Source organism: Lutjanus erythropterus, chromosome 3 (genome assembly GCF_056507025.1).
Source record: "Lutjanus erythropterus isolate fLutEry1 chromosome 3, fLutEry1.hap2, whole genome shotgun sequence".
Taxonomy (NCBI): domain Eukaryota; kingdom Metazoa; phylum Chordata; class Actinopteri; order Lutjaniformes; family Lutjanidae; genus Lutjanus; species Lutjanus erythropterus.
The window spans coordinates 14215045-14237224 of NC_139319.1; the positions used below are offsets into that span (position 1 = coordinate 14215045).

Sequence of the window (22180 nt, forward strand, 5' to 3'; positions counted from 1 at the left end):
CAGGTACTTTATGGATGACCCACAAAAACTTTGTGTAACAGGTAGGAAATATATTTTTAGAACTTCACGGGTGCGGGCACAAGTGAAAACGAACTAACTGCGGACAGGCAGCAGATGAAAACAATGGTCTAACAAACACAATACAATTGTTTTTCCCTGCAAAAATCATAAATGAAAAAAGACTTTGGAGTATTTTTAACACTTATATTTTTAATACTTATATTTGCTAATACATGCTTATACAAGTCTAAAAAGCTGCCAGGATTTTATTGTGAAAGTTTATGACACAACCATTAACTCAACAACCTGCTAAAAACAATTGGATGTCACCAATTTGATCTGACAGCGATGTAGCTTAGCTGAAAGCTAAAACCGATGACATAAAGGCAAAACTAACCAGTGGAAGGTATTAAATTGTGGACAGTACATTGTCAAAGGTGAAATTGGACATTTGGGAGGACTTTGGTGAACTCAAAGACTGTGAGAATAACAATGTCAGATGCTTTGCTCCTTGTAAAAAGTTTAAAAAGTATTAGTTTTTGATAAGCACAAGCTAGGCTCTTTGTCACTATGGAAACACATCGACAGCTGCAGGAGCGCAGGAGCCGCACCAGCTGAGAACACAAGTGAGTGACTGTATGTGTGTTTAATTACAGGTGCACATCTGGTCATAGGGCGTATATTCACACCTCCCGGCGGGTGCGGATTTGACAGCGAGACACTTGCAGGTGATGGGTCGGTTCTGGTTCTCACATGTATGGGCAGGGGCGGGTTTGCAAAACTAATCGCATGAATAATCTTGCACACAGTAGCTCTGAGAGCACTTCACTGCTGGCAACTGATTGTCATCAGCTAACCACCAGCCACACTCACCAATCATACTCATGATGGTGATGAGGCGGTCTTGGTAATCTGCCAAGCTCTCACTCACTCATAATGTCACCACTGTTGGTTATGATTTGATCCCTCCAGCTACTCGCTGCTGTACTGGCTGTGAAGATTGATTTCTCCCTCCACCACCCCAGTCTCCTGCTGGTCTAGTTTCTTATTGCAATATCCAACGCCAGCATCTTGTTTGTGTAGCCTGTAACTCACTGAAATGTGAATTATGTTGTATAAAGTCAAAGTATGAAAGCTGTATATATATTCTTGCTGTAAATGATCCATGTTATTATATATATTAAATTATAATGCTGCTATTAAAACTTAAAACATTTTTAAATGCCAAAAATGTGAATGTAATAGAGTGTCTTCCATGAGCATAACAAAATCTCTGCAACAGATTATTTGGAACAAAGAAGTAAAAGGGGTGTATGAACGTCAGACTGCATTGTCCATGTTTCTCTTTGCTCTTGTCAACCACTGCCAGGATAAACAGCCAATGGCACTCCATCGCCAGCGCTGTCCTGCTAGGCCTTGTCTCCGCCAATCAGTGAAGTGAACTGTTCACAGGGTTCTGTATTGGCTGGGTGACGTGTCTTGAGGGTAAACTGAAGTTTACCCTCCAAGATGCGACAACCCCCCTCCTCTCATATGTCTGACCTTCTCTTGCACCATCCATCTGTGTCCTCGGTCTTGCCTGCTGTACTTTCTGCCCTGCTTAGCTTGGCAACAGAGGAAATACAGGCCAAGGGCTTACAATGCGTGTGCACATTAAAGTATCACAAGGATTCTGTTTACTAGACCAGTTATATTACAAAATATTACAACATATATAACATTAAAACTGGGTTGCACCAACATCAATTAATTTAATCTAAGAATAGGTCTAATCAGATTTTTAGCAAAACTAGGTTTAAAATGACTATCCCCATATCTAAAATTAAGCAGAAGTCTGTTGCTCAATTAAAACTTAATCTGTGTTTAGTAAATTCAAGTTTATTAATGTAAACCAAAAGTTTAATTTGCATGTTGTTAGAACTTGTAAGTATGAAAGAAGGAGAAAACCATTTATGTCTCGGCTGCTCTGTATTCCTTAACAAGATGTTACACTATTTGCTAGCTCGCTGAAAAGTTAACAAAACATTATATTGTTTGCTAGTGGTTAAAAAGTTATTCAGCCCACTTATGATGGTTTGGCAGAGAAGCTGTAATTTCTCCTCCTTTGAGAAAAATGTATTAGCCGAATTAATGGAGTAATATGGCCAAATTAAAAAACAGAGGACAGCACACAAAGGGAAACAATAGGCTTTCTGGCAGCAGCAAGCAAACTGTTAATGGATAAACTGGAGTGAAACAAATAAGAGATGCATCATAAAACTCAACTGAGTTGAGTTTGTCCCTTAACTTGCCTTGAGGAACCTGATTATTATGCTAAACTCATCTCAAAAGGCAGCCATTTTAAGAGTTAAACTTCCTCAAGTGTAATTCTTGTAATTGCACATTTTTCAAGAATCCAAACACAACAGCATTATCATAATCACAGTGACATAGCCCTTAATAACAAAGAGTTTTAAACAAATGGGAGGGTGGTTTTGATTTTCAAGGCATGAAAACACACCAAAACATCCATGATCTAAACATATTGAGAACATATAAAGAATCAATACACTGCACCATCTTCTCTTGTTTTTAAGGACTCCAAAAAGGCAAAATCACACAACGGCAGGTGTTAAGAATTTAGGGCAGTAGAAAAGACCGCAAATGGCTGACCAAGATACACACAAGAAAGTAAAGGCTCTCCTTGTGATGGCTGACAGGACAATGATCACTATAATCACTGGGTACCATCAACCCCATTTACCACCAAACCCCTCATTGCCGCTCATCACCTTGAGCTAAATGAGCTAGAGGCAAAGACGGTGGGTGGTATCCTGAGGGAAAGACCAAAAAAAGGAGACAGAAAGATCGAGATCCCTGCCTCTTGCCTTGGGGAAGGTCAGCCTACACAGCGCTCATGCTGTTACAAAGGAACAGAACCTTCCATGGTAAACTAAATGGGAATTCTTTGCAAAAGCTACTTAAACATGCAGATAGCTAGATGCCAATTAAGTTTGTCAGGGTGATGCTTAAGCTAAAGCCAACCAGATTAGTAACTCTATTTGAACTCTTACTCGCAGACAGAGGCTGTTTCCCGAGACAGTTTAATTCCTCTGGATTAGAGCGGTAAATCTCAGGCACGTGTAATGGCCAAGACGAGGCGGCGGCGGTGCCAGTGGCGAAACTAATATGGGCAATGAGAAATCTAAGCCGATCATTAGCTCACTACTGTGGATTCGCTACATTGGCTGCATTAACCATTAGCTAAAAAATTTCCGTTTTTAACAAATTCAAGTTGCTTTCGATCTCTGAAACATTCAAGAAGATTATAGATGAGTATATTTCTTTGGGCTTTACATGAACAGGATTCCATTAATTCACGAGGAACATTTTAACTGGAGATACTGAAGGCAAAAGCACTTCAGAACAAAAGAAGCTTAAATTCAAATTGACAGTTTCCTTCCATTTGTAGACCGATGCAGGGAAACTCCACGGCAGCGCTGTGAACTCTGCCTTACACCAGCCAGTGGCGGGTTGGCCTTTAACACATTACACAGCTGTCTGGCTCCTCCAAGTCAAATTCACACACAGAAGGAGAGACATTACAGTACATAACCTCGGGCTGTCTGAATGTACATGAGCGCTGAGCTCTTGATACTCAAATGGAGCCGTGCAAGAAGGAATGAACAGAGTGGGAGTATGAGCTCAAACATGCACACGCAACTTTTAGCCCAAATGAGCCTCAGAAGATTACCCCACTCATTTAAGAAGTGAGACTTGCAGAATTGCTGAGGTGCAAAGAGATCCACAAGAGATGCATAAAATGTTGGTTTTTGTTGCCAATTAACATAATACTCGGTCTGCAATTAAAAACCAACAATATTACTGCACTTAAAGTGGCTACTAGGCAATAAATGCTCCAAATATAATATTGCAGTGCCAGCAGAAGTCCCCAAAGTCCCACATTAATATCTTAGAACCCGGGTACTCAACCTAAGGCCTACTTAAGACCCACCTCTGATTGTTTCAAAATTTCTGAGGAGCACCTTCGCAAATCAGTGAGGAAAAAAAAGACATACATTTGGAGATCTCCCTCCCTCTTTTTCATTTCAAAAAACAATTAAGTTTGTGTCAGTGTATCCAAGAAAATTTTACCAAGCTATTAGCAGCAAAACACATTTGTCTCTACCTGAATGTGTCATTATTGGCATGGTGTGGCAACTGGTTATGAAATTATGCATTGTAATTCGATGTTTTTTTTATGTTCATTCTTGAGCATATTTAGATATAAAAAAAAACTAGCCTTGTAAATGATAAAAAAATCTTTGTTTTTGTTTTGTTTTGTTTTGGCAGTACTAAAGTCTCTGTGGCCCACTAGATAGTGCTCTGAGAGTTACAAGTGAGAATGGCTGTCTTACAATGCAACTAGCATTTCAAATAAACAAATAATCGTTGAGAGCCACAACAATTATGATAAGTTGTCCACTATGAAATTAATCACCATCTATTTTGATAATTGATTAATCATTTTGAGTCATTTTTTAAGAAAAAACTGTCCAAATTCTTAGATGTCATCCTTTCTAATGTGAATATTTTCTGTTTTCTTTAGTCATTTATGACAGCAAACTGAATATATTCTGGTTATGGATAAAACACGATATTTGAGAACACATCCTTGGGCTTTGGGAAACACTGATCAACATTTCTCACCATTTTCTTATGAGCCAAACTAATGAATTAATTGAGAATATTACATTAATAACAAATGAAGTGCTAATGAAAATAATCAGTAGTTGCAGGCCTATAAAAAAAAAACAACTGTCCACGAACATAAACGTCAGTGTGAAGCCAGGATACACATCAAGACAACTAAAAGAATAGATGCCGTTTGATGTGCAAATGAAACTCCACCATCAGTATCAGATACGAGCTACAGTTGTCAGGATCACTTCGACATACAGCTCATGATCTGCCCTGTGAAAAAATATTCATCACATCAATCTGCCAAAACTTGCTGAGGCAATCTGGGGTTGCTAGCATGATTATACTCAAGCAGACAAACAATAGTGTGTGGGCTGTGCCTGGGGTTTGAGCGCTGGCTAACCATAGCATGATGTCAACTCTCCTGTTGGGAGAGTGAAAGGCCCGCTGCAAAGAATGGACGAGGGCCAGGGCTCGGACAAAGAAGACAAAACAAGTAGTTGAGATCACACAGCACACAATGGGCGCCCTCCGCGTCTGTGGCCTCCACACGTTCTGCACAGCCGACAGCCCCGTGTCCCCCCATGACACCCGGCTCTGTGTCGTCTGCCGGCTTTTTGTTTTCCTGTTTGTCGATGCAGGGTATCATGCCAGCACTTGTGAGACCTGAAGCAGCCACTTTGGGCTTTATAAATACAATCAAGTATGCTTGTGTTGCCCACCAAGACTGGGGGAAAGCACTGATTGTGTGTGTGTTTGTGTGGTTTGTGTGTGTGTGTGTGTGTGTGTGTGTGTGTGTGTGTACGTGTGTGCATGCATGTTAGCCATCTGCTAGGACAAGACAGAGGGGTTCTGGATTGGGGTTTTATCTCCAAAGGACAGACAGCAACAACATTATGCCAAAGCTTCATCTTTCTGTCTTTCTGACTTGCACTGATTTAGTCTCTGAATGTCAAGCTTTTAATTTGTTAGCTTTGTTTATACAACCCAAAATCACAAGGTTTTCTTAAAGGGGTTTAGAGTCCAATTTGCAATAGAGGCATCTTTGTTCTCCCTTAGACCCTGACTAAAGACAAGCTACACAAAACAAGGGGACAAAACATCAGTAACAACAGAAGGAGGTTCACTCTTCCAGGATGGATTACATTGTAATTCATGGCATATGTACAGAACAGACAGAAATAGCTGAAGTCAAACTTAAAAAAGTGAAATTAAATATAAGTTTAATAAGAAGTAAAATATTAGGAATATAAATCAAATCTTAAGACACTAACTTTTCGACACACACTGCATCCTCACCACAGTCAAACAAACTGGAGACTCACATCCTCTTAAATCACCTCCTCTAATCAGATTCAACACAGGCTGGGACTAGATGGAGAAGCTTAATATCAACACGAACTTCATTAGAAAACAACTACAAAGCATATAACAAATTACAATAAATTACTCATATCAAAACTATTCATATTATGACAGTATTTATGTAAAAAGGCTAAGCTCGGCTCTGCTCCACTACACCACCTTTTATCACTGACAAACTCAAAAGCTGTACATTTACTACGGGACTTCAATGTCACAGCTCACCTTTTCCTCTGCTCAGCGCTCATTCACCATCACGTTCTGACATTCGCCCTCACGCACGCTCAACTGAAGTTACACACTCGCAACGCTATGCGACTCTGACCAATCAGTGATCTAAAGTGTTTGCTGGCTTACCTTATTCACCGTGATCATACCGAAAATACTCCCAAAAAGAGAAACTTTATGTTTCTCGGCTCAGCTACACTGTCTGTTCCACCAGTAAAGAGACTGACCTCTGTATCAGTTTATCAGAAAGAGATGCGTATTTATTTTTTATGGTATTGAAAATCATATTGTTGAGATTTCTTAATACCCTGGTATAATACCATTACACCGCACAACTGTAGAAATGTCATAATGCAACATGGTTGACTCCATGGACGAAGACCCGGACCCTCTGCAGCTAAAACGGCTCATTCTAAGGTACAGAAAACAGTTATAATTTTTAGGCTATACGCTAATGAAAACATACACGGCCCTTATATTACATTTATACCATATTCTGCCAATATATCCCTCTAAATATTATTCACTAGACCTCTAAACTCTAGGTAGGGACAGCAAAAATGAAGCTCAGAGCTAGTACTATTTGTGTAACCACCACCAATAGCAACCAAAAACTCCTACCAGTTTTGCTAGATGTTGCCTAGCAACACAAAGGCCAGAATTACGCAGCCCAGGGCTACGTTTTCTTATACTTAAAACAGAGCTGATGGATCAAGATTATTTAAATGAGCAAATATTTTTATATTTCTTACATACTGTATGGCATTTTTTTTGGCAAGTGGTCATGGTATGAGTGGGGTAATTGTACTATTACTAATTACTTGGAACGTCATCAAACACTACTACAGCAGGAATTCAGAACGTAAAAGATTGATTCATCAGGGAGCCCTGTATAAACAATAGCATATCACTAAAGCTAGCCCAGAGTATTGCTGGTTAGATGGTGTCATTGTACTGTGTCAGATGGAGCTGTATGCTAATGACAGACCAGAACAATAGGTGGGCATGCAAATTTCATGGCTGTTGACCTAAATGATGGTGTTTAATCCAGACTTGGCCCTGAAAACTCAGATGGAGCCCTCGTGCGGCCTTGACCCCAGCTAGTCAATGAGGGAGAGGCTTTTATTAATCTGTCTGTAACTGCCGGCATGTTTCACTGTTCTGCCAGGAGGACGTGCAAATGACAAGATATTATCCCCACCAGTATGATAACAGGGCGGGCAGAACCGAGTCAACTTAATGAATGTAGGCCCTTTAACTGTTGGCACAAGACAGCAGAGCAATGCATCTCTGTTAACACATGTACTGTGAGACCTGGGCGGATTTATTTAGAGTTTTGGAACATGTTGTGAACTGATGCCACAGTGCATCAGTGTCAAGCAAACTGAAATCCACCTCCCTCGCTCCCTCATATGCATGAGGATGCACCCAAAATCTGAAAATCCATGCAGTATGACCCAGCTAGCTGTTATCTTTAGGAAATATTAGTGATCAAATATTTGCTCTTACTCTGTACTCTGTATTTACTACATTCTCACCACTACTATGAGTACTGTACTTTGTATGCCATGGTACTTAATGTTCCAAAATGAGACTAACTCAAAAAGCTGCTGAGGACAACTTTCACTGAGGAATGCGAAGAACTTATAACCTTGGAGAAGGGCAGGATTGAGCATGCCATCATGGAGTACCTTATAAATACATGAACAAGCTTTCCTATGTCAGTAGTGGGGAATAAAAAATGTTTTTAAAGGTGTTCTGTTTTTCAACTGTACTGCTAGCATTTACTCAAGTATATTTTTGAGCCAGTAATCTACTTTTTACTTACATTTGCCATTCATACCTGCATTACAACTAGTGTGCTCTAAATGCCAGGACTGGGTGTAGGGTGAGGGAGGGTGTGTGTGTGTGTGTGTGTGTGTGTGTGTGTGTGTGTATGTGTGTGTGTGTGTGTAGGGAGCACAAGTTTCTAGCTGCCTGGAAAAAAAGCACCACCTGTCTTTTAGCTGAGATGCAATGATGATGCAGCAAAACACAGAACAGGAGGCAATTTCCAGCAACAATCCTCATCCACATCTGGCCATGTTTTTTTTTTTTTTTACACCAAAATCTATAAAAGACAACAGCACATGATGAAGTGCTTGCTTTGCCTCCCCTCTGCCTCTGCAAGCACATTGAAGTAAGCTGCACATATATGTGAAAATATAGGTTAATGTTAGTTATGCTTTTCATGTGTAACATTAACACAGTGACATTTGAGTAATTATTAACCAGGCACTTTTACTTGAGTGGCTTTTTTATTGGAGTAACTACTTTTACCTGAGTATAGATTTTCAGTACCCTACTAGCCTAAATCAGGCGCCAGTCCCCACAACTCCAAATCAAATACTGTAGCTATATTCACTAATCATGTAACGTGCATCTATGATCATATTTTTATGGAATTTAAAAAGTGAAAGAAAACTGTGAGTACCTAATCTTTGGAAACAACAAAAAATAAGGAAATTGACGAGCCCACTGAGTCATTTCTTAATAACCTTTAGCAGTATGCTTTTTAATGGCCTCATTGATTTGTTTTCATCATTATTTTTGTGTGTTTATATGTGTGCTGTCCTGGGCAGCGAGCTTCTCCATATATCAGTAATTGCCTTTGAACTGAATACTTCATTTATTTGTGTTTTAGTCGCTTTTAGGACAACTTGCAATTTGGTTTAAGTGACTTGATGCCCAACTCTAGATTGTCAGGGTTTTTTTCCTAATTATTTTTAGGTATTTTCAATGCTAAAATGCTTCATGAATCACTCTTAAATTTTATAAGATTAGCACAAACAGACAAGTGGCCTTCTAGGCAAAAAATACATTGAGTGAAAAGTTGTGAGATAACGTCTTCACAATTATGTTGCATGCTCACAGACAGGGGAATTTCATTACAAATATCACATATGGATAATGGATGTAGGTCTGCATTTTTCTATTCACTACACTTGTCTGTTGAAAGCAACATATAGTAAGAAAGAAAAAATGTGCATGTTTAAGTGGAGTTTGTTGGGAGTCCCAGTCTGCTTTTCCCAATAGCATGGCCTCAAACTCCTGCAGTGTTGAGACCAGCGAGTGACCCTGCAAGTGAACTTTTGTCCTTCATTCTGTATGAAAGCAGACGCACAAATGCATTGACAAGACAGAGAGATGAAGACCATCAGTTTATTTTATGTAACTGAAAGAGCACGCAAACCAACCTTGTGTAAGTTTCTCAACATATACTGTACAGTGGATACATCCTCAATTCATTACAGGACAAAAAGTGCATCCCCCTAACTACTGCAGAGATGTAAACAAATTACATCTGAGCAGACTGTCCAATTATTAGTGCTGAGTTCCATTTCCTCTCTTGTTCCTCGGCTTGCTGCGTGCACCAAAAAAGCCTTTAAAGCTTTCAGAGAGACAAGCTTTTCAGCCCTTACAGCTCAGCAGTCTGAATGGTCCAGGTCTGTTTCCAGCTCCTGGTTAATGGGCAGACTGGCTGTCATCCTGATAAAATCACCGGGTGAAAGGGATTGTGAAAGGCAAACGTATTTCAGGATTTTCTGGCAGATGTTTTGGGAGAAAGACAAACAATGTTCAACTTCTCTTACTCTTAAAGCCAGTACAGAGCAAAGATCTAAGGTATATCTGTTTATGTTATTTTTGAGAAAGATAACTTCAATCAATGTGGATATACAGTACGCTCTGGCTATTTGAGAACCAAATTCAGTAAGAAAAGCTGAATTCAAGCCAAAAAACACAGACTTCATGTTTAAAACTATTTATAAAAGACTGACATTCTAATGGCACTGATTTGCATGATCAAGTGAGACAGACAGTACAGAGGGAGACTGTCTGCTGCAGCAGAACAAGCAGAAGCAAACACAATCTTATCCTTTATGCATACAGACTGTTAGACCAGAAATCTGTGATATGTGAACTGGATCCTCTAAATGTTTGTTCAGGAGGCTACATGTCGGATAGTCGCCTACAACATTTAGGCCTTAAGTGTACACTATTAAAAAATGGTCCGAATACTTTGAAGATCTTTGAGAATGAACTTTTTTTAATTTTTTTTTTATTTAATACATTAACTATGAATATTTTGGAAATGAACGAAAGTGAAATAAACTAATGTTGGGCTTTCACATTTTGGGGGACTTTAAATAATAACATGTTTATTATTAATATATTCTTTATCAGTACCTTTCGTTTTAACTTAAAAACTTTTGATGGGTAATGAGTCACTTTTACATTAAAATTTGCAAGTCATTTTTTGCCCTCAACCATTGCGGATGTCAGATCAAATGTAATAATTGATCATTCACTCACACCACCCGCTCAGTATGTGCCCATGGAAAAAATGGAATTTCCCCTGATCCGCTATGTTTCACATCGATCACTAATGTTTTAATAGCAGCACTGACTGTCTCTCACTTTTTATGTGTGAGGGTCACATTGGGTAAAAGACACGGGTAAAACTATGGATTGCATCCACTTTTCCCAAAATTGCACTGGTGTAATAAGAAAGGTTACTAAATGGCCATTGATTTGTCCTTCTCAATCATCTGTTCATAGCCTTTTTCTTGATGGAACAGGCAATAGATTTACATAACTGTGCCACTCGGAAACAGACCAGGGGCCTCTTTTATAAAGTCTCAATTAACTTGACGACACCTGTTTCATAATCAGTGATTTTTCTATACATGCAGCACAAATGAGGGTTTGGTTAGGAATAGCCTTAAACCAACAGAGAAAAGCACACTTTATGGAAGAGTAAAACACAGCGATGGTGGAGGAGATTGAAGCCAGACAACATGAACTATTCACAAACAAAGACAAATATATAGCATGGGAGTTAAACAAATGCAAAGGTCAGTTAGATTTTATAAGGTCAAAGTAAGATTTCATAAATAACTACATATACACTGTTTTCTTTGCAAGTCATACTATTTTATAAATGAGGACCGAGCTCTAATACAGTAATCAGCGTTGCACTCTGTCTGTCCTGGGTCCTCATTTATAAAATACTGAGGTGCACAGGTACTTACGTTACAATTTTTTTCTCAGAAAGTGCTTAAGCAAAGTTTTTTTATGCTCAGTATCTTTTGTGAATTGAACATTGTCACACTGTCAGACATAATCTTAAGACTAAGTTCAGGCACAAATCTAAGAACATTTTTATAAATTAGGCCCCGTGTTTCTATCAGATTCTTGAGTCCAAAAAGCACTTCCCAAACCTGCAAGGATCATGTAACAGAAGCATGAGTGTAAAACAGATTTTGAAGGTAATTATGGCAAACAGTGGTTATCAGCTGCTCTGCACAGTGGGATAACTAGTCACAGTGGTGTAAAGGGGGGAGGGAGGGAGGTAAAAGAAAACAGACGCTGGATAACTAAACTGGGGGCTGGGAAATAAGCATGATGGCGATTCACCCTCTCACTCTATAGTGCCAGCAACCACCCTCTTCTTCTAACCTTCCCACCTTCGGTCAGCACATTTCTTTGTCAGCTACTCCGAGCTGATTGTCTTGACGTGATGAATGACAGCCAGGCCAGTTGCTGCTCGTCAGCACTGACAAACGACAATCCACTGTAGTGACAGAGTTAAGGTGTCAGAATACACCATCATAAATGCTCGTCGGACGGTCAGATAGATTTGGAAACCCCCTCTCCAAACACCTTTCCCACATCAGATTTGTAGGGGCTGTGTTTGACCATTACTGTTACTCTCTGAAACCAACAATCTGTCATTCTCAATCACCTTACACTGTGACTGGCCGGCTGTTTGAAGGTTACAAAAGAGCTGGACTTCTTTCTCTTCTCTCTTCTTCTGTTTTATCACATGGACTCTCTCCTCTTTGTCACCATTTCTATAGCTCCCTTGAATCTTTTCTAAATGATGTCTACATAAAAAAGCCAATTTAGCAGCACTGGGCCACTAACTGTTCCCTGAAACTAATGAATGCATCGATTAAACAATAAAAACTGGAGAAATCTTATTTTCTGCCTGCCCAGTCAGCTTTGACATGTAAAACAGGGTTTTCTGTGTAAAGCAGCAGCTGATTCTGCTGGCTCTGATAACCAACATCTACAATTAACATTCAGGCTGAAGAGCAGCTTTGAGTCGAGGAGGCAGAGTGGACAGAGATGTGTTTTGTAATCACGCTCACTCACATGTGCGTGGCCCTTAACACGCACACACACACAAACACACACACCTGACAGCTGCACTTTAACCCGCCCTTCCAGCTTGTAAGTCTAATTATCCGGTGGTGGCCAGGGCCCCAGTGGGGGGCCTCTGAGTGCATGTGTGTGACGCTGTGTATGCATGATGCTGAGGTGTGTGTGTGTGTGCGTGTGTGTGTGGATGCATGACGCTGTTTGTGTGTGCGTGTGTGTGTGTGTGTGTGTGTGTGTGTGTGTGTGTGTGGGAGGGGGCTGCAGAGCCTGCAGACCGGGTGGCTGGGACCTGTGATTTGATTTTGGAGGAGCAGATGGCAGGATGCTGCTGGAAGGCATTTGGAGTGTGTACGTGTGTGTGTGTGTGTGTGTGTGTGTGTGTGTGGGTGTGTGTGTGTGTTTGTGTGTTGATGGGTGTATGAGTGGCTGAGTGGAGAGTCCCACTTTTTAGGAGTGAAAAGTAAAGCTTTTTATAGAGTCTATGGGGCTTTGCTCAGACTGGTATGTTAACATTTGATGCTCATTGAAAGAATTACTAAACACTTGCGAATAGACACCTAAAACAAAGTAGTGACACCTACACCAAAGATGAACATGACATTTGCTAATAAAACATACTACAAAGTATTTCAAGTACAGCCCGACTGATCCGTAAAATAGTTTTGATAATAAACTTCATGAAGGTTGGATTTACAGCAGGGCTGTTTTACTGAACTGCTTTGGTTTCAGCTCTGTGTACCTCATAAACTGACAACAGTTTAAATAATCAAATCATGACAGTTAAGGGATAAGACATCAAAGCCAGCCCGCGTCGCTAATAGAGATGTGACAACTTCAAAAAATGTGAGAATAAACAGTTGATGATGAATGGTCTAATGTGCATCTGTTGTGAGGGGGTTCTTCACATGAAAACTTTTGGAAACCTCTGACTGACACCACACACTGTCCACAGTGACATTTCTTAACTGTTGAGCCCATCAGCGCAGAATAATGCACAGAATGTATTTCCAACACCTTGCTGCACACTGATGTACGGTCACTTTAAAATACAACAAGGGGCTGCTGTATATTTTTTTCACTTTTAATGGAGACTTTCCCTCGCCTGCAGTCCAGTGTGCTGCATGCTAATTATACTCTGCGACCTGAAATTGGTATCGATCCTGTGGTCGGAACTACTAGTTCAAAGACAAACAGGCTTCCCAGAACGTCAGTGTTTTTTAATAGGAACTGACATTAGGATACAACCTGCTTCACTACAGCCAAGGTATTCATACAAACAACATTTCAGTCAATATTTAAGGACACACATTGTGGGTTAAGGTGCATGTCACTGTCAAGCGCCCCGACATGTCTCCAAATTTGATTTTGTGAAATAAACTGAAGGATTGAGTCTTCTTTTCTGGGGTGAGAAGATTCCCATAATTCTCAAGGTAAATAAAGCATTTAAACAGCCACTGGATTAATTGTCACAAAGCTGCAGTTTTTCTGCAGGACAGTTTTTTCTTAGCTCTTGTAAAAGTTGATGTTTTGGAGATTCTCGATTTTTACAGGAAAGCAACAATATGGGAAACAGTCTTTAGTCCATGTGGCCACCAGTGTGACCCCACTCAGGATGTGAAAAGAGGCTTATCGGGGTGGAGAGGTGCCATGACGGAGGGCTCCAAACAAGTCAAGCTGTCAGATTATTGAGACACGTTTGGTCTGGGAGAGAGTTACCTCCTGTTCAAACAGAGGGGGGCAGAGGACAAGAGAAAGTGAAAAGATTAAAGCGAAAACAATTTTCCATTTAATTCTCTGAGTAGTCAGTATTTAGAAATAAAGATTATGTTGTCAGATATGACAATTCATTTTGCCCTGGGAGTTTAAAGAAAGCCCTCACTGACTTTGACGTTCAGACTCAACTGACGTCTGGTATCATGGACAGGATATTGTCAGGTGTCCAGCTCTGGTCTCAGGATCAGGTTACAGGCTTAATGGGTTAAACCTCTGAATTAGACTCTTAATCTAATTCTGAGACAGTCTAGTTGAAGCCAAGAGAGTATGACAAGTCCAAAGCAAACAGTACTGATTCAGACATTATGGCAAGAACACCCTTGCTGTCTTTCCAATGTCTGGCTACTGTTGCTGCTATGGGGCTGTTGCACTGGCAGATGGGACTGAAACACCATTGCTGTTAGGTGATTATACAAACAGCTGCTGAAAAAAATATTCTCACCCACGAGGTAATTTTCTCTGTGTGTGCAACTTTCAAGTAAATATATAATATTTTACAACATTTTGCTGTTTTAGTAAAAGTTTGTTCTGGATTTTACTATGACAGAAGAAATACTAGTATATAATTTGATTTCTTAAAGATGCTCAGACCAAATTACATTGGCTTTGCCTATAAAGACACCATTTAAGTATAAGATATTATTGCAGGGAGAAATGTCAATACAAGTAAAGCTTAATGCTTCCAAATTGGCGCATCTAAAACAATGCTTTCTTTGTCTGATTCTGACTTACTAAATATACATCTGGAAACAACTAGACTGCTTGTTAATGACCAAAAAAAGTCTTGTTCTGACATAATTTCTGTGGTTATAATGATGCACGTTCTGAGGATGGTTGCATTTATTGTATTCTCTATGTTGATTTAATAGAAATCGACCACATCTTACCATCTTTACTGACACTGTTGTCTGAGCTGATAACTGCCTCATACAAAGAAACATTAACCTCCAATACTGATTATTAAAATAGAAGCTGTAGAGGACTTTAAGGAAATTTGATGATACCATGTAGGACATATTGTAACCCAGCCCTGTCAAATAAGGAATTCTAGTCTCCTTCAACATTCATTTGATGGTGAAGAACTTTACAGGGATGGACGGATGGGTTTTTGCTCCTGCAGATGCAATGAATCATTTATCAAAGGAAGCTAAAAGAGACTGCTGTAACTAATGGCTGACGTGTTTATCATCAAAAACTCTGTGGTGAGGAGGCTAAATGATACACTTGTCAGCATGACGGATGTAATGTGACATCTGTAATGTATAATCCCAAAAGACTGTGTGGTTCATGTCCCGAATCACAACTAAAAATGACAAATTTATGACTTAAGATAGAAATAGCTATAAAGAAATCACTTACTGAATTCATAAACAGCGTAAATATTGGTGTTATGTTGGTGGGTAATTGACAGAGCGTTAGAATTGCCTAAAAGCACAACAGGTTGATGTGTGGTTTGGGCTTTTTCTTAAATGAGTTGGGTTTGCTGATGCTTTTACGGTCATCCTGTACACATCTGGACTATGTACGATCAATGGGTTCCCAAGGGTCTAAAGGACAGAGGGTGTCATACACTGTAGGGATTGTAAAACCCCCTGATTTGTGATATTAGGATATATAAATAACATCTGAGGACATATTAGAGGACTGCCCGTGATTGAATGTGTTCAGGTCTATTTGTTTTGAAAGATCAATGTTCCAGGGAGAAACTCCAAAACTCGGCTAAATGTGTAACTTCATCACTCAGCAAGTCCCGGACAGATCATATCAATCAACCATAACATAAGAGCAGGGGCAAGAGTGTCAATGGAAAGGTTCAGAGTAAAACTGAAAGATAATCCATCATAGCAGATGTGGAGCTCTCAGTTTTGGTTTCACCTCTACAAACAGAGTTCCCAGAGACTTTATAACCTTGAACAAACTGACACAGTCTGACAGACTGTAGCTGCCTGGCTGAAAACACCCCACAAGGAGGTTAAAGGAAAGGTCTAATGATATGCCAGGCTCTTCTCACTTCAAACGATAAGTCAAATTGTCAACTCTCAACTTAGGCAACAACTGGATAGCCAGGAAGACGGGGTGGGGCATCACAAGTGTATCACAAGCCCCACTCTATTTAAATGTAACCCATAAAGTCTAATGCAGCATTCCTCACTGCAATCCAGTGAGTGAAATTCCCGGAAAGACCAGCTGGTCTGCACGGCTGATCTACTTGGAATCTACTAAAAGATGGAAATAGAGACACATCAAGGCTTCATCACAGCGGAGAATCTGACAGGATTCTTACAAGAAGTATTTATGACTGCAGCTGTGAACAATCCATTCATTAGGGAATATTTGTTTTTGATCATGTCAATCCCTGACATCATTGACCACCTAAAGGCATGTCTCCCTACCCGACCATGTTTACTATAAACCAACATGAAAATTTGGTAGAAAAATACACAGAATAGAGGAAAACTGATATTTGCAAAAGGCTTATTTATCTGATCTCCGCTTCACAATCACACCCTCTGATTAGATATGACGTTTCAGACCATTCGCCACAGGAAACCTGCTGAGATAACATAACTAAGAGGATATAAGAGGAACTATACTGCATACTGTTATATAATCCTAACAAGTCATTAGAAACTGCACTCTTGTACGGTGCTGGCGTGACAGAGAGCTTGCTGGGCTGGCTCTGTCAGAGGTGATCACCATTCTCATGAGTCATTTGTGTGGACTTTCCGGCCTAGAAAGATTCCCGTCAGCTCACAGGAAGGAAACATCAGCTGGTTTAGCTGTCAGACTTGGAATTCTCAGTTCAAACATTTGACAGAGACGATACAGGAGATCTTGTGGTCCTATCAACTATTACTATTGCTCATTAATTATTAATTCAGATTATACTTTTTAAAATAGGATGTTTTATCAATAATAAAAAAAATACAAGGCAGTTCACTTCCAATCTATAAAACGTTCCAGCTTTCCAACTACTGCAAAATACTTTCCCTGATTTTACGACTAAACACCATATTGTTTGTGCTATTACAGCTGAGTTTGGAGCAAGGCACAGCAAAAAAAAAAACAAAAAAAAAAAAAACATACAAGTTACCAAAGTATACACACGTTTGATTTTAGTGCAGTCTTCTGACACTTTAGACAATGGCTGCAATTTTAATGGGCCACTTCATTAGCACTGGGATAGCTCTCACCAATGCCTCCTCCTTATCAAAATATCTAAACTGTATATACACAAAAGATTTCATTATTATCTTCTGACATTTGTTTACATCATAACCATGCGCTTTCACTGCTACACTGACTGTAAACACACAAATTATTCCTGGATTCGATTGACTAAAGCAGCAGTTTCCAAAAATGTTTAAATCTCAAGTAAAACAACTGCTCATCATCAGTTATTTAAGGCCAGCCGCCTGCAATAAGAAACAAATCTTTTATTTGGACTTTTTTGAATAGTATAATCTTTCTTCTGTCATTTGGATGACATACGCCAGCTTAAACCAATTTTACTATTTGTCTAATCGAGACAAAGTCATTCATGTTTATATGTTCTTGCCAGACATTTATGCAGCCTTACAGCCGGGGTAGGCAGTGTATTTTTGGCAGTGTTGGACAAAAGTTCCAATTTTCTAATTTGTAATTCAAGTGATGTGAGAGACAGCTAGACTTTTCTTCCACCTCTTGGCTCCATTTTCAGGCTTCATAAAGTCTAATCCCTGATGGGAGACTTTAGCCATTCACAGGTCATTAAGATAGTTGATGGTTGATTCCCAAACTAATACTAAAAGTATTTTTGAAAATCTTAAGTCTGTCATCAGCCTGTAATATGTTTAAAGGGACAGTTCACCCCAAAATCAAAAATGCGTAGTTTTTCCCCTGGCCTGTGGTGCTATTAAGTCATCTAGATTTTTTTTTGGTGCAAGTTGCAGTTTCCTTCTCTCCAATATAATGGGATTAAATGACACTCAACATGTGGTACAGTTGACCAGGAAGAAAGTAGTTTCAACATGAAACTGCTCACAACAAGGTCTGTGAATTATCTCGAGTAACTGGGTCATTATTTTTGGAAAGAAGTACTGGTTCAGATTTTTTTTTTTTTTTTTGGTGCTTTGAGCACCACAAGCCGAGTGGTGCTCGACTCCAGGGGAAAAATATGTATTTTTGATTCTGGGCTGAGCTGTCCCTTTAATGTCTTTGGTTAAACTTCTGAAACTATGAAAATCTTATACTTTATTCATCTCTGCACTCATCTGTTTAGGGTTTACTGTTGAAGTTTTCAAAACATGATTCTGGTTGACTCACAGATATGATGCAGACATCCTGAGCGTATTTCAGCTTCACACAAGACCTCAGCCCTCCCAGAGGTGTAAGATGCAAGGTGACCGATGCAACTTCATAGAATTTATCTTTCTGTACACTTGCTTTTTTGTGATGTTTTTTTCTTAATCCCATTTCTTTACACCACTTTACCCATTCAAAGTTAAATAATTCTGTGAGACGGGAGTTAAAACAACATAATTAATCATTATCATATAAGACCTCTCCCAGATGAGACAGCATCAAATAAATCTTTCTGATTAGGGGCACCATGTGCTCAGGCGCACCTCATCTCATAACACCAGGGAGCCTCAATGAGATTTTCAGATGGAAACATTACTATATATATGTCCCAGATGGGTAGGATTATAGCAAAAGCAGTCTCACATGGTTTAATAGGGGTGGCTGAGTTAGGGAGTAAACTATACTGATGGGTATGGCAAAAGGCCTGAACTCTAAAATGTATTCATTAGTGGCTTGTTGAAATAATTGTGGCGTGTAATTATGTATGGATGATTAAAAGGGGTGTAATTAGCTAGACTGCTGACACAGCTGAAGCCTATAAATCACATCGTTTTTTTGGAGATAAAACCATTGGCTAAAAAGCTCAGCCTAGCAGTTCCATCTGGTTTTCATTTGCACTTCATCCAATCTCATCTCACCATAAACAATACAGTTAACTCCCTCCAACTGTCATGTTATGTAAATATAATCAATGAGTTTGCAGATATTTGAACAAGAACAAGAACAGTTTCTTTCACTGGTTGGTTTTGCATGAGTTTGCCTTGTGCTGTAAACTAAAACAAGTGTCAAAAGTGACTCACCTGCTTGCCTTCCAAAGTGTACAGTCTCCTCACAGCTCCGGAGTCCAACTTGATCGCGTCCGTGATGTCGCTGAGCACCTGCTCGAAGGAGTGTGCCGTCTTCTTATTGAGCAGTATCCGGACCGCCTTGCGGGGTTTGACGCCGCTGCGGATGACTGTGACCAGCTTGGGTTTGATGAAGTCCTTGGACTCGCGCTGCAGCTCGCTTTTCAGTGGGATGAGGGAGGAGAGGGAGCGCGATGTGCCCGTCTTGCTGCCCACTGACCAGTTGGGGTTGACGTTCTTAGTGTAGTCCACGCGTCGGAAGGGTTCATTTGAGGCGCACACGTAACTCTCACCTGGAACAAGAAATAAGTTGGTTTGAATTGATATTAAAAACATGGATCTCTTGCAAACCATCTCCACATCTAATAAATTCTAAAACTGTGTTTCTAAATTCTAAATGTAAGTTTGACTAAACCACATTTTATATTCAATAATCCTTTTTCAATGCAACTGTTAACTGCTGAAAGCCGTCAACTGCTGTAAAACCCTCACAGAACAAGAAAGCAACAAATGCAGTCACATTCATTGTGAGTGTGACGCCAGTTTCAGTATTGAATGCCAGATGAAAATCCACCAACCACTCAAGTTACATTTTACAACCATGTCTCTCCAGACTCATAATATATATATAGTGATGATTTTGAAGGAATTTCATTAAAAAGTATTAAGCGAGTCCAGTGAATAATTTCCAGTGTGAAACATGCTGTCTTCACTTAGAGAACAGTTTTTCAGATGAGTACAGAGGACTGATGAAGAGCTGAACATTGTAATGTCAAAGTAAAGTTGACCTTTGACCCTCTGAATATAAAATGTGGTCACTTCATCATTTTACCCTATTAGATATTTGTATGAAATATTGTTGTAACATTAAATTCTTAAATATTAGCCAAAAACTCTTTTCTGAGGACACGGTACCAAGTGGATGTTTGAACCAAATTTGAAGAAATTCCGTGCAGCGACATCACATTTATGAGAATGGGACAGACATGAGGTCACTACGACCTTGACCTTTGACCTCAGTTCATCATCAGATCAATTCATCCTTGAGTCTGGGCATTTGTGTCAAATTTGATTTACATGGTACAGACATGAGGTCACAGTGAGCGCAGCCTTTTACCTTTGACCACAAAAAATCTAATCAGTTCATCCAAGTGAATTTGAAGAAATTCCGGCACAGTGTTCTTGAGATATCGTGTTCACATGAACAGGAAGGACAGACAGACAACCTGGAAACATAATGCCTCCAGACACGGCTGTCACTGGCACAGAGGTATAACAAAAAACCCCTGGTATCAGGACAACGGGATTTACCTCAACGAGCTGACACTGATGGCGCAGCACTGTGTTGTACCTCTTTCATAAAGTCTATTTTTCTCCTAAAAAATGTCAGGAGGTACTGAAAAAATACTTTGAAGGAGTTGCATTATTGAAAAAAGTAGAACCACTGTTTTAAGATTTTTAAAATGAAACACACACAAACACAATACACCAGAATCCACTTGGCACATGTAGAATGTGTACCATAAAATCTTGTGTTGACACTAGACAAAACAACAAAGAGTTAACATTCCTCAGTCGAGACAAAAAGGCACATTGAGAGGCCAGGCCAGTGTAGCACTGTCCTCTCTCCCTTTCAGCTGTTGAGCTGCTGCTTTGGCCTTCCTCCAATGCAAAGCATTTTGTTTTATCTGCCAGCATTCCATTCGACCAGTTAACACGCAAATGTTTCCCCTTAAGAACAAAGTCATGTGACAAGTACAGGGGCTTGGCCGGTAAATGAAAACCACAGCAGGAATGTCTGGTGATTGTTGTGAAGGCCGAGTGTCGGAGGAGAAACTCAATGCTGAGTAAAAGAGAGAGAAAGTCACACGTACTTTCTTTTCATACTACAGTCATCACAAAAGTATTTCAGCGTCCACAAACACATGAGCGTCTCCGAGGATCAACTCACGCTTAATGGACACTTCAGGAAACACATTATATACTCTACACACTGTAAATTCCAGAGGTGAGCAAATTTGATGACTTTAGACTTGACAAAAATCAGAGCCATGAAGAGATGACATTATGGCTAATTACTGCATGCAGGTCGGAAAAAATGATAGTGTCAATGAAAGATAATTTTGTTTGCATGCAGAAAATAGCAGGGAGTCTACAAAAACAAACTGCAGTATGCAAAATGTGCAGGTTGAAAATTACAGACTAGCTATAGACCAGCTATTTAACTTTTTAAATAAATGAGGCTGTTACATTATAACTTGTTCAGGACTTAAAACTCAAATTTTAGGACTTGGAATTTGACTTGGAACCTGTCAGTCTTGACTATCCACTGTCTTTGTGTGAAGATATTTTTTGGGCTAAAAGATAAAAAAGACCTTCCGGTATTGTTTGGTAAATAGTTAATTTACTGACTGAGAATCGAATCTATTAAATTTTTGTTATCTGATGTGTGTCAAGACAAACGGATCGAGCTGCAGCGTAAGAAGGCCATATGAGACGGTGTGTCCCACGATACCTGGTTTTATTAAGCTTGCAATTAACCAAAGGCTAATTAAAAGGCTAGGCCACAGCTGGGGGAACTGAGCTGTGGCTGAAAACAAAATATAACTGGGGCTGTCATTCATCTGGAGGGGGCCACAATGGCAGAATACTGTAATGCCCTCAGATGGTGGCTGGTGACATGTTTATTCCCTGAGGTGCAGCGATCTCAGGTGCAACATCCGCCAGCGATGTGAGGGAAGCCC

The 22180-nt window shown here is 39.8% G+C and overlaps 1 protein-coding gene across 2 annotated transcripts in view; it reads right to left on the bottom strand.

The window, feature by feature from the left end:
* Positions 1-22180, bottom strand: part of dclk2a (doublecortin-like kinase 2a) — a 60202-nt gene that overhangs the window by 30130 nt on the left and 7892 nt on the right. For both annotated transcript variants that reach the window (XM_084715128.1, XM_084715127.1), the window contains exon 2: positions 19392-19729. In XM_084715128.1, coding sequence (XP_084571254.1) covers positions 19392-19729 — 338 coding nt within the window. The remainder of the gene's footprint in view (positions 1-19391; positions 19730-22180) is intronic.